This window comes from Polypterus senegalus, chromosome 8 (assembly GCF_016835505.1).
Source record: "Polypterus senegalus isolate Bchr_013 chromosome 8, ASM1683550v1, whole genome shotgun sequence".
Lineage (NCBI taxonomy): Eukaryota > Metazoa > Chordata > Cladistia > Polypteriformes > Polypteridae > Polypterus > Polypterus senegalus.
The window spans coordinates 86,569,085-86,583,278 of record NC_053161.1 but is presented as its reverse complement, the minus strand read 5'-3'; the positions used below and the strand labels follow the sequence as shown (position 1 = coordinate 86,583,278).

The window sequence follows — 14,194 nt, the reverse complement described above, 5'->3', positions numbered from 1 at the left end:
CAGGCGAGACCAGACCCGCCCAGGCAGGCGCCTCCTCCTTTAGTCCCGATGGGCCCTTCGGAGGACGTCGACGCCTACCTGGGCATGTTTGAGAGGACGGCCACCCGGAGCGAGTGGCAGCGGTCCGAGTGGGCGTCCATCCTGGCGCCATATCTGAAGGGACCCGCGCTGCGGGCCTATTATGACCTCCCTGAGGAGGAGGCCGCTAATTACGACCTCCTCAAGCCCGAAATACTGGCCCGCTACGGCATTAGCCCGGGCCAGCAGGCGGCCGAATGGCGGAACTGGGTCTTTGACCCCGAAAAGCCTGCTCGCGCCCAGGCGTTCGAGTTCTGGGGCAAGATGGGGCGCTGGCTACGCCAGAGGGACCCCAGGCGGAAAGTGGTTGAGCAGGTGGCCTGTGAGGGCCTGGTCAATGCCATGCCCAGTTCCCTCGCCCAGCAGGTCCGGGGACACGCCTACCAAAACATGTCGGGCCTCCTAGACGTCCTGGAGCATCAGGTAGCGGTCCTCTGACTTGGGGGGTCAGAAAAGCCTGCTCGCGGGAACCGACAGGGACGGGCGGCCACCCCCGAGCCCTCTCGACGCGCTGCAGAAGCGCCACCGAGAGCCAGAGAGAAGCCGGACCGCCGCTGTTTCAAGTGTGGCGAGACCGCCACCTACTACCAACCTGCCCCCACAACATCGCCCGAGCCTATGGACTGTACCTGGACGTCGCCGGAGAGGTATTGTATCCCGCCGCATCCCTTGGCGAGTCCAACACGGGAGTGGTGTTGCTAAATGGGCACGCCGTGGTAGCTTTGTTTGATTCCGCAGCAACATTACCATTGTCGCCGCCGCTTTGTCTTACCGCAACAGTGGTTAAACCAGCGCTTTGTTGGTCACTTGTGTGCATGGGGGACTAGGTCCTATCGTTCCGCTCACTGTTATGTCACCTGGAAGGGGGAACCAACCCAAATGACGGTCGCTGTGTTGCCGGAACCCCCCTTCCCAGTGATTTTGGGACAAGACTGGTCTAAAAGAATCAGCGGTAAGCCATTCGCCGCTCCCGGGGCCATGTTGGATCTGGTTATGAGGGGAAAAGGCACCCCTCCCGCGGCCTCCACGCCGTGCACAAGGGCAGGCCCTATCGGCGCTGGTGTTTCGGGGACTTTTCCTGGCCACGGACCTTGACCCGAAGACTCCGCGGGAAGGGACTAGCCAGGAACTCTTCCCAGGCCCAGGCCACAAGACCCTCTCGGCGCCTGGACCATCAATTTCGGTCCACGCCGCCTCCTTTAAGAGGGAACAGTGGAATGATGATTCCCTGCGCTTTGCCCGGAATGCGGTTGTTCTGCCTAACAGCTCACCAGCGGACGGTTCCACACCGCGACCCTTCTTTGTCCTTGAAATGATCTGTTGTACCGAAAGTGGCTACCCATGAGGGCGAGGTGCGGAAGTTGTTGCTAATTCCGCGTACCTTCCGGCGGGAGATATGCGAGTTGGCCCACGCTCACCTCCTAGGCCCCCACCTCGGGCCAAAAACGCTGGAGAGAATTAAACTCCGGTTTTACTGGCCTGGGATCAATGAGGAGGTCCGGCGTTTCTGTCAATCCTGTCCGGAGTGCCAGACCCGCCAGATTCCCAGACGGGACCGTGCTCCTCTAGTCCCTATACCCCTAGTTGATGTACCCTTTGAAAGAATAGGGGTCGATCTGGTAGGACCCCTGGAGCCCTCAACCCGTGGCCACAGATATATTCTAGTCATGGTGGACTATGCCACCCGGTACCCAGAGGCGGGTCCCCTGCGCCCGCTAATACTAAAAGCATCGCACGGAACTGGTTAATTTGTTTTCAGCGTGGGCATACCCAAGGAGGTCCTCACGGACCAGGGTACGCCTTTACATCGGATACGTTCAGGAGGTAGCCAAATTACTGCAGATAAAGCACCTGAAAGCGTCTGTCTATCACCCGCAAACTGACGGGCTGGTGGAACGCTTTAACCAGACGCTTAAGCAGATGCTTCGCAAGGTAGTCAGCGGGACGGCAGGAACTGGGACCAGCTCCTCCCGCTCGTGCTTTTTGCTTACCGGGAGGTACCCCAGGCCTCTACTGGCTTCTCCCCATTTGAATTGTTATATGGGCGACAACCCCGGGGAATCCTCGACATCCTAAAAGAAGGCTGGGAGGCCGAGGCCCTTCCTTCCTCTAACATTTTGGAGTACATAGCGCAACTGCGCGACCGACTCACAAAGATCAGGCCCCTCCTAAAAGAGCACGTGACTCGTGCGCAAGCAGCGCAGGCCCGGTGTTACAACCGCAACTCCGTCCTCAGGGAGTTCCGCCCGGGGGACCGAGTTATGGTGCTCGTCCCGACCTCCCACTCGAAGCTGCTCGCTCACTGGCAAGGGCCTTACGAGGTTAAGGAGAGGAAGGGGCTCGTCGACTATTTGGTGAAACAGCCCAATCGTCGACCGAGCGAGAGGATCTATCATGTCAACCTGTTAAAGCCCTGGAGAGATAGAGAGGAGCTTCCCAGCTCCCATAGGTCTCTCCTCTTCACGAGCACACCTGCCCTTAACCTCGGAGAGGCGCTGACCCCCAAGCAGCGGCAGGAGTTAACCCAGACCCTCCGTGCCATTCCCGAGGTGGTGAGCGAGTCACCCGGCGGACCTCGCTGATTGCCCACGATATAATCACGGACCCGGTGTAATCGTCCGGGAGAGGCCCTACAGACTCCGGAGGCAAAGCGTGCAGAGGTCGAACTGGAGGTGAAACGTATGTTGGACATGGACATAATTGAAGAGAGCCATAGTCCCTGGTCCAGCCCTATTGTCCTCGTCTCCAAGCCAGACGGCTCCTGGAGGTTCTGTAACGACTTTAGACGTCTGAATCAGATCTCCAAGTTCGATGCCTACCCCATGCCCCGCATTGACGACCTCCTTGGCGGCTGGAGTACGGCTCGATATTTGACTACCCTGACATGACAAAGGGTATTGGCAATTTCCCTTTAACGGCATCCGCAAAGGAAAAAACGGCCTTTAGCACCCCTAGCGGGCACTGGCAGTACAAGGTCCTCCCATTTGGGCTGCACGGGGCCCCGGCGACCTTCCAACGTCTGGTAGACAGAGTGCTGAAGCCCCATCAGTCCTATAGTGCCGCCTACCTGGATGACGTTGTCATCTATTCCGGCACCTGGGAGGAGCATCTATTGCAGGTCGCCGCTGTCCTCCGAACACTGGCTAAAGCCGGCCTCCGCATAAACCCCCGAAAGTGTTTTTTTGGATTAAAGGAGGCCAAATATTTAGGCTACCTCGTGGGACAAGGACAGGTGCGCCACAGGGCTCCAAAGTTAAAGACATCTTAGAATGGCCCGTCCGAATACCAAGAAACAGGTGCAGGCTTTCTTGGGGCTTGCGGGTTACTGCCGGTTTGTTCCCGCTTCTCGAAGAGCAGCACCCTTGACTAACCTGACAAAAGGGCTCCCTCGCGTGGTGTGGACCGACCAGGTAGAACACGCGGTCAGTGACCTAAAGAAGTCCCTAACGCCGGCCCCTGTGTTACTGACTCCCGATTTTGGGCTCCGTTTATCCTCCAGACCGGCGCGGACACAGGCCTGGGTGCCGTGCTGTGCCAAAGCGTCGATGGTGTCGAGCACCCTGTGATGTACCTTAGCGGAAACTGATGGACCGGGAGACCCGGTATGCGGCAGTGGAGGAGGCCTTGGCCATTAAGTGGGCAGTGACCCACCTCCGTTACTACCTGCTGGGTCGCGAATTCGCTCTGGTGACTGACCACGCTGCACTTCAGTGGATGTCCCTGCACAAAGAGTCGAATCCGCGGGTCACTAGGTGGTTTCTGGACTTGCAGCCGTATAAGTTCACTGTCACTTATCGGCGGGCACCCTTCAAGCCAATGCCGATGCTCTCTCGTATTCACGACCTCTCGGTTAGGTCCGCCCGACCTGGCGGTCCTGGGCTAAGGGGGATCGTGTCACACACGGCGATTAGGAGGCCGCGGACTGATTCGAGAACACCTGGGAAAACATTTGCCGCCAGGGAATGGCGGGTATTAACTTTCTCCCTCTGCTTCCTTGTAGAAAAGAGACCTTCCAGCACCATAGGCCTGGTTTGACCGCGTCGTACTTCCGCCCTTCCTCCACCATCTTGCCCTGACGTCATCCTTCCCATCCTCCCTTGCGGTCCTTCCCAGCTGTCCTTCACTTCCGCTCCACCCCTATAAAATGGCGCGCGCGCCAGGAGACGCAGCGTCGCGTTATGAACTGTTTAGTTTATACTTTTGACCCTTTTCTTTTTGGAAAAATTTCTGTGTACAATATACGGGGCGGAAAACCCCAACCCTTATTGCTGTCTCCTCGGTCCTTTTACAATATATATATATATATATATATATATATATATATATATATATATATATATATATATATATATATATATATATATATATATATATATAACAGTGGTTTCACTCACCTCTTCTCCTGGAGGTCCAGGTGGACCTGGGGGTCCTTTCATACCAGGTGTGCCTGGAATCCCTGGATTACCTCGGATGCCTTGGATACCCTGGGCACCTGGCGGTCCTGGAGCACCAGGCTCACCCTGTTTGTTGAATAAATTATTTCTTTATTAACATTTTATGCCTCTGCAAAATAAACAATATATTTTATGTGAGGTATACAGTTTAATTATTTACTTTTAATCTATAACTATATATGAGAGTTAACTGTTTAAGATTAATCCAAAACCTACTGTTACTCAGATGACAAACCTGCCTTTTTGGCAGTGCTTTTTACAGACTGGAATTGATTATCAAGATACAGAGAAGTAAGTCAGTAAGCACATCTTTTTTTAAGCCATATATGAAATAACAATACTACTTTATATAAAGCATCTAACTGGAATAATACCTTATTCCCAGGAGGTCCTGCTTGTCCAATTGGTCCCCTGAAACCAATCCCAGGCTCTCCCTGACAAATGAAAATTATACGGTCCTTTATTTAAAAAAAGTATGATTATATAGTAAAGTACTTAAAATAGCATTATTACCTGTAGCTTGCTTAAATGAAAACTTTAAGGATTCAGACTGTTCTAATCAATCTATTCCTGTAATGCTTAAGTATATTAGGGAGCTCTAAACTCTCCAGCTCTCTTTGATAGACATTTGTAGTCCAATACAAAAATAAAAAATAAAGTTAATTTTAAGACAAATTAGTGATGATCTATATGTTTGGCTTTTATTGCATGACTTGATTGATTTTACATCATATAACATTTGCTTTCATTTTAATTTTTCTGAAAAATAAAATTCCCCTCAGCATAATTTCAAATAGCAGTAAGTAGACAATAACTTAAATAACTTAGTGGAACAAAATTGAATAATCACTCATATCTGTTAAGTTGACTGTAGAAGAAAAACAAAGCATACTGTACCTTTTGCCCACTTTCACCTATTTCCCCTTGAGCTCCCTTAACCAAAATAATAAGAGAGGAAAATATAACTATTAACAGGTTGAATGAAGCTGCATGACCTCATTTTGATATCTGTGATAATCACTCAAATTAAATAAAACAGCAGAAAATGGACAATAAAATGAAAGAATTTCAATACTGTTACAAATCTGATGAAAATTGTATTTATTATTTTACAGCACAACTTAGTTCCACTCGTGCTAGCTTGAATCACCACATTCTTCATGTTGCTATTCCTTATTTCCCTTTTTTCTATTTTTTATGTTGTTGTCTCTAGAGGATATTGTGCTAAGCTTAAACAAAATACAGGCTTCCATTAGATTTGTGGCAGATAAAATTTAAAGTAAATAAGTATAAAGCATTCACGTAAAAGGAACACATTTTAGAGTTGAATACACTATGTAAGGTTTAAAACCTGAAAGTAGACCTTATGAGAAAGACCTAGGAGTCTTAGTGAACTTATCACCATCTACATCAGCACAGCCTACAGAAAGCTAAAAGGATGTTACCTTATATATCATGATGTGTGGAAAACAAGTCAAGATATGTTATGGGTGAGATAGATAACACACTAATGAGGTCTTACCTGGAGTACTGTGTATAGTTTTGGTCTCCAGGCTACAAGAAAGACAGCAGTGCTAGAGAATGTCCAGAAGAGTGTGAGGTTGATTTTGGGACTAAGAGATATGAGCTATGAGGAGATAATGAAGGAGCTGAACCTTTTCAGTCTAAGCATATGGAGATTAAGAGGTGACATGATTGAACAGTTGAAAATTATTATGGGAATTAGTACAGTGTCTTCCAGTTGTTGCTTCAATATAAATTCTTTAACAAGAACATTGAGATAAAGACGGAAACTTATTAAGGGCAGATTTTGCACAAATGTTAGAAACTGTTAATTTCTATAGAGAACCATAGACACATTTAGCAAAAGTAATGTCACATTATATTAAATTTCTAGCGATTTTATAGTCATAGACTTTATTTACGTAATCTTGGCGAAGGTAGTCGACAACATGCTCCTGTGAAGATGATTGTCTAATGTGACATACCCAATGACTCGGTCCGAGTAGTCTATGACTTAATAATAAAATAAATAATAATAATACAGTTTATTTATTGGGTGCCTTTCTAGACCCTCAAGGTCACCTTACAAAGAATTAAACAACAATAAAATATAAATAGGAACAGATAAAAATAAAATTAACAACAATACAGCAAGAAAAAAGTAACAAGCTTACAACAAATTAATTGGGAAATAATAAAATCATATTTGATATGCCAATTTGAAGAGGTGTGTTTTAAGAATAGATTTGAATTTTGTTACCGAATCTAGTTGGTGAATATGATCAGGGAGAGAATTCCAGAGTTGAGGAGCACTGTAGTAGAAGGTTCTGGCTCCCATAAAGCAAAATGTAATGTGTGGACAGAAAGTGAAGATGGAGATGAGGATTTGAGAGTGCAGGAAGGGGTATATGTCTGTAAAAGATCACTAAAATAGGGTGAAGCAAGACTGTGGAGAGCTTTAAATATTAAGAGCAGTATTTTGAAAAAAGAGCATGTTTTACATTTTATGACAGAATGGCAAAAAAAAAACCCTTTGTACAGCTCTGTCTCTGACATCCCCAGTGATTTCTAGTCATAAAAATCAATATACTCAGGTGATGAGATCAGAATCTATTGTCTTCTATTTTGACATACCCTCCAACCAGTAGTCATGTAATGTGACATCAGCTTAAGATACCAATGAGTGTGCTAGAGAGTGTTTCTTTGGAGATTTTCAAAATTCAATTTGATGTCATATTGGAGAAATAGGATGATAGGAACAACAAGCTTGGCCGGTGTAAAAAGGCCATTTCTCATCAAAATTGTTCTACAATTATTGCAGTGGTGGTCAATGCATTCTAACTCTTCCTGTTTACAAATTCTAAACACACAAATTAGTTCTGCTCATTCTCCCAGCGCCCACACCGGCTTCCTCCTGGTACTCCGATTTCCTTGATAGATTTTTGTATAAGGTGAACTGGTAACTCTGTTTATCCAATGTAAATGATTGTGTGTTCCTGTCCAAATATATGCTGCACTTGGAAGAAATTTTCTACAATTCACCTTGACAGCTTCACAGTAAGATATCCATTAATTCATCTCTTCGATGATTTGTTTAACATGTTCATTCTAATACACAGTAGCAAGGAACCAGAATATGTAATGGTACATTTTTGCGCAAGGCATAAATTGAAGTTTTTACAGGACGCAAGTCAGTAGTGGATCACACTTTGGTGTCAATGAGCAGAACAAGTATTCTTTATGGGATGTGGGCGGAAAAACAAGCACCTTGAGTAAACCCTAATTAAAATAAGGATATTTCTCCACAGTCAATATTTGAGTAGTGAATCAAACTTATCGAGCTGTGAGATATCAGAACTATCCACTGAACGAATCTGCCAAACTTCCATTTTCATTAGAATGTGATAGACAAAAATTCTCTGACACATAAATATGTCAATTTATAAGTCAAATATATATCACGTTAATCTGCTTCTATTGAAAAATAAAGATTACACTAGTAAGACTAAATTAACTTTGTCCAAGAAGTATTCAGTTGGTCAAGGGACTGACTAGATTCACTTTATGGTAGGCTTGAATTATGAATATTAATAGTTGAATAAGAAATTAGACTAATGATTAATTTTTAAATTTTATTATAAGTTTACACTTGAAAATAAAAAATGATGCAAATTCATATAGTGCATTTTCCAAAGTACATGAATGAAGGCTGGGGTGGTTTGGACTGTAGCTGCAAAGAAATGATACTATGCAAAAAACACTACTACTTTTGTAAACTGTAACTAAGCATCCAATAAAATTAGTGTTTTGGAAACCCTGAAATTATTACCTTCTCACCAGGAATTCCATTTTCTCCTGGCAGTCCCTAGCAAAAAAAAAAAGTCAATGATTAACAATGCATGATTTTTCAAATGTAACGTTTACATCTATTACAGAAACACAAAGTAAGCTTATACAGAATAGGTGACATAAGTATGTGAGCATAGAGTGTGTATTGTTAGATGACACTAAAAATAAACATCACATTTGGAAAGAATCATGCAGAAATGCTGCTTGTCTTGTAGTGACAATGAAATAATGAAAACAAGCTGAAAACATGCAATAGAGGAGTATAAATAAAGTAGTGAGGCAGAGTGGTGGCTCTGAGGCTATAGGGATATTTGCCCATAAACGCCAGAAGTGACTTCACTCCATTGGGCCCTTGAGTAAGACTCTTAACCTGTAATTGCTTCATACTGGGTATGATGTTAATCTGCATCCAGCCCTGCAAGCAGGTCCTCCAACTGGCAGGGTAAACTTGGGGGTTGGTGGCAGGATTGGCACTCTAGCTACTGTAAAAAAAAATCTCACACTGTTCCAGAATGGTACTGAGGTGTCACCTGTTGCACTCGGTCCCAATCCAGGAGGTGTGCAGCAATGTGCTATCAGCTTATGCTCCCAACCTCCCTCGCTATATGTAAAGTCACATTTCATGTTGTAATACAGTATATGCAATTTTATATGTCCCAGTTAAACCAAAAATATGACTATGAACTATGGTAGAAAACTATAATTAAGTGAGAAACATATTCAGATTGTGCAAACTGCAAACAGTAAGTATCAGTCTAGGAAATAAAGATATGAATTCAGTTGTGTGAGATGGTAAAGTAACGGGAATTGCCATGCACCATTTTATAACCTTTGTTATTGTAAATTAACCAGGAATGGATGAATGTAAGCCTGTGAGTAATAATGCACCCTTGTGATAAACTAACATGCCTTCCCGAGTTGAATATAAAATATTGGATTTTTACCCATTAAAAACATGCGTAATTGTCAATGGCTTCAGTGTTGGCAAATTTTTCATTCATTTAATCACAGAAACTATCCTGATTTTAATTACCACTTTTGTTTAACTACACATCATCCTTTTTTAAAATGTAGTTAGGTCATGGAGTTAAAAATAATCTTCCAAAAATATAGTAGAGGTTAGCATTGCCACTGCACTCGTTCAGTGTCCTGATTTTAAATCCCATGTCTGGACATTGTCTTTATAGTGTTTACACATCTTCATGAGGCCTATTTGGGTTTTCCTTCTGGTTTCTCCAGCTTTCCACACATATTCCCAAAAATGTGCAGGCTAGGTTAATTAGTGGGTCAAAATTTCCACCATCTGAATGCAGGCATTCGTACAAGTGTACTCTGTGATGGACTGACGTTCTATTGGGTGCTGTTTCCTGCCTTGCACCTAATTCTGAAGGGGCAGAATCTGCACTCACATGTCCTGGAATTGAATTAAATAGTCTGAGTGGTTTACAGAATGGACTGGCATCCTGACCAGGATCGAGGATTGCTTCTTGGTAGGAAAAGAAATGTTAGGACATGGGTGGAATGGTGCCCCATTTGTGTTGGCTGCTAGTACCCTTCCTGGAGGGGAGACCTGGTCAGAAACACAGAGGGGGTCTGCTTTACCCTGGTACACACAGTGGCAGCATCCCATGGGTGGTACTCCCATATGTACACCCATGATGCAGGTTAGGAGATGCAGTCCTATTGGGCGGCCCTGTTGGGGTACTTGCGTGCCACCAGGGGCAGCTGCAGGGGAATGCTGCCATTACTTCTGGGACATTGTACCTGACTCAGAAGTGCTTCAGTGATGTATTGCTGTGGAACTGGAAGTACTCTAAGATCTGTTGTATAAGGAGTCCTCCGCCTCACTTTAGAGAGTCAGAGTCAGGAGAAAGAGGATGGCAATCACTGGGGTATAGAAGGAGACGGAGAGAAGTTTAATTTGGTATGCCAATATCTGAAGAGACATGTATTGTTAAATAATAAAATAGCTTTACCTGGCTAAAGCGTTTGGTGGCACACCCTAGTATCCACAGTAGGACTGAGAATACCATGTAGTACTATAGTGTTCAATGTATTTTGAACTATTCTCTTTTGAAATGTAAAGTAGTGAAAACGCCGTTTTAGGCGAGATAGATGATAGATGACTATCTGCTCATTAGCCTTAGGGAACAGTCTTGAGCCCAAGAATTATTGAGAGCAATGGGAAGACAAGGAAATGATAGAGAAGTCAAAAGCTGTGCTTAGAGACGAGCCAGGATCAAAGCTAAATGGCAGGTAGTCAAAAACCAAACCAACAAAATCAAAGACCGATGGCAGTACAGAACAGAAGTCATAGCCAACACAAGTGTAAGAGCCATTTTCCTAGTTATACAGTATAAGATTCATAAATATTTTATTATGATGACAATGAATAATCTATGGGAAGTTCCTATAACCCCCATAAGTAGAATTGAATTGGTATATTCTTGCCATTTCTAATAGCTTTGACTTAATATTAATCTTCAGTTAGTGACCAGCCTTGCCATGTGTAAGGTGTAGAGGGCAAAAGGTTTTAAACCGGACATTTTAAGTGTGTAAAGAAACTTGTAAAACAGCACTTATTTAAGTGTTGAGCCGTACGTTTAAAGCATACAAAAGAATAAACTAAGAATCTTTAAGCATAGAAGAAGTTAAAGAAGAAGTAAAGTAAACATTTAAGTACAGAAATAACTAAAGTTTCTCAAGAAAAGCTAAGTTTAGAGAAATGTTTTTGCCCTTTATTCTATGTGTGTAACTACTTTTTTCTTTATTCTTGTGTGGATTATTTGCTTTTAACTTTCACTAAATATTTTTAAAACAAACTTTTGGACTGAGAGATTTCTTTCAGCACGCGTTTTACCCGTGCTTGATCTCATCTTATACTGCGGCGGCTACAACGAGTATCCTAATGCTAGATCCTACGTCTTAAAGAAGCTGACTACTGAATACCCCATATTTATACCAGAAATGTTGGTGACATCACTAATATTCATGTCCAGAATAAGTGATGACACATTGCCAACAAGCTGAAAACGAAAGTAAAAACTAATGTGAAATAGACACAGTTAAAACTACAAAAAAGGACAAAAACATTAACATAGAACTGACTGAATACTGTAATAAAGGCAATTTCTTAATCACAAATGCTTTAGTTTACTTTGAATGCCAAAACCAATACAGTAGAGTTGTATATGATATCTGAAATTCATAAATTAAGAATTGCATATTGCATTAAAATCAATTCTTAAATTTCTTCCAAAAACTCTTTATATTGGTCAGTTCGACTCTGTTTGTACCTTTTATCTGCATTTGTAAACTTGCCTTTTCTAATATTTAGTTATGAACTATGTATGGTGTTTATAAGTTGTTTTTGTTTCCGCCTTAGTGTTTACTATATACCCTTCAGTTTGGATATCTGTAAATTTCAGTTTACTCATGATATCAGAATGAATGTCATTAATTCATTCAATTTCCTTGTAAAAGCCTAAGTGAAATACCATACTTTGTCATTTTCTAAGCCTGCTTAATCCTGAGTGGGGTTGCGGGGGGCTGAAGCCTGTCCCAACAAGCATAGAGTGGAAGGCAGGAATAGTCCCCTGAATAGTGCAGCAGTCCATTGAAGAGTTCTGTGTGAAATATTTATTCATTCAATTCATTTCTGTTTATCTTCAATCAGGGCTTCTTGTGTATGTCCTTGGATTTAGATAGTGAACAGACTGAATTTCATACCCAGTATGTTCCACTTGTATCTTGAAGCTTTTTTCTCAGTGAATTCCCTTTTTACTAAGGGCCAAAAAATGTCAAGATGGTTATTGACTGTGGATTGCTGATGCGTAAGAGTCTATGATTCACTGCCATATGGAAACAACAGGAAAATAAAGATCAAAAATCTAGCTTTAGACTGGGAGTCGAATGTTGACCATTGCTCTATAACTCTTTATAAAAGACATAAAAATATACTTATGAAATTAACCTGTCTATGTGTATCTTCAAAGTAAGTATTTCTCAAAATAAACACTATGCAGAAACTTACTTTGATGCAATTTTGTTCTGTTACGTCATAATCTCGGTTCTCCTGTTTATTTTTCTGAAAATAGAATTTGCATACGTTACTCCAATGTCAAAAATACAAAGTAGCCAGGAGAATATTGAACTGGCAAACTTACCTTACGTCTCTGTTTATCTCTTGTCCCAGGGTATGACTAAACCCAAAGGAGAACAAAGAAGATATTTTTAAAAAAAAACATGCATTATGTTTCATAGATCCACCAATACTACTGGTTCATATAATTTTCTGTATATAGGCCCCATTAAATCTTACATAGTTCATTAGAGGAAGACAAAGGCATGCCTTTTTATAAGAAAACACTTTCTTTAGATTTACAATTATAGTGTACTAAAAGGTTTTCATAAATTCATCAACCATTTACATTAAAGCTTTCATAACGCCCTTGACAGTGACAATGTAGTACACAGTTTATTTCTTTTACGCTTTGACTCCACTATGTATTATTTTTACCTAACATATAAAATGCATATATATTACTTAGCTCTCAGTGGCCATATGGCCACATGTCATTGAACTGTTCTATTTCACAAGAACAAAGGCCAACAAGAATTAGAATCAAACTGATAATGACACTTTATAGATACATGGATAGGAACAATGACACATAATAAACAGTAGGCAGCAGGAAATATTATGCAAAATCTTAAATTAAAAATAGAAGAAATCTATAATCTGACTCCACATCCAGGGTTGATTCTTGTCTTGCATTTGAGGCTGCTGGGATATATTCCAGTCTAACTGAATTTATTTGGACAAGTTTGATAATGAATGTAGAGGCAGGTGGATGAATTCTATATTATTTACATCCCACACATCGTCTCATTTTCAAATCTGCTTAATTGATGATCTATTTTGGATTGGCATTATGGTTTAACAGCTAAGAAGCTGAGGTTTTTGCTTCAAATCTCCTGCCTGTACTCCAACTCAAAAAAATGTCTGTAAGCAGTTGCACCATATAATGTCTGTTTTAGATTAAGGCAGCAGCAAGATATACAATACTAATAACCTCATACATTTTCAAACCTACTTAATCCACTTCCCTGCCATCAGAAGCCAGAGACAATCCATAAAAAGCAATAGATGCCCGACATTAAACAACCTCTGGGCAGAATGCCACACTCATACTAACAGAGAGACAATTTGGAGTCATAAATTAAACTAACAGGTAATGGATCGGTGAGGCAGCAATACTAACTACTGCACCACTGTGCTGCCCTTAACATGCTAACATGGCAGAATTTTATTGGCTCTTTTTCGTTACATTTTTAATTACCCTTATTGTATTTTGCTATAGGCCATATTGGAAGGATATCTAACTTATATTTACAAACTAGCAAAATACCTGCGCTTCGCAGCGGAGAAGTAGTGTGTTAAAGAAGTTATGAAAAAGAAAAGGAAACATTTTAAAAATAATGTAACATGATTGTCAATGTAATTGTTTTGTCACTGTTATGAGTGTTGCTGTCATCAAGGATTTGATTATCATTATTTCTTTCAATCAGGTTCGTATTTGGAGGACGTGTTGTGTTCAAGTTAAATTCCGTGTTTGTCAACCGTTGTAAAGATATCAGGTTTCGTTCATTGAAGTGTTCACTACCCAAATCACTACTAGTGAATGTAAGATGTTTAACAGGCATTCCGGTATTAACTTATGGATTAGCCCGCGAGTATTTAGCGGCAGCGCGTCTATGAACTTGTGGATTTGCCTGCGAGTTTTTGGCGGCAGCGTCTCGAAGTTGTT

At 42.2% G+C, this 14,194-nt stretch overlaps 1 protein-coding gene across 1 annotated transcript in view; it reads right to left on the bottom strand.

The window, feature by feature from the left end:
• Positions 1-14,194, bottom strand: part of LOC120534099 (collagen alpha-1(VII) chain-like) — a 171,292-nt gene that overhangs the window by 129,730 nt on the left and 27,368 nt on the right. The window contains exons 5-10 of the mRNA XM_039761371.1: positions 12,551-12,586; positions 12,418-12,471; positions 8,365-8,400; positions 5,430-5,465; positions 4,907-4,966; positions 4,473-4,598 (exon numbers count right to left, since the gene is read on the bottom strand). Of these exons, the coding sequence (XP_039617305.1) occupies positions 4,473-4,598; positions 4,907-4,966; positions 5,430-5,465; positions 8,365-8,400; positions 12,418-12,471; positions 12,551-12,586 (348 nt within the window). The remainder of the gene's footprint in view (positions 1-4,472; positions 4,599-4,906; positions 4,967-5,429; positions 5,466-8,364; positions 8,401-12,417; positions 12,472-12,550; positions 12,587-14,194) is intronic.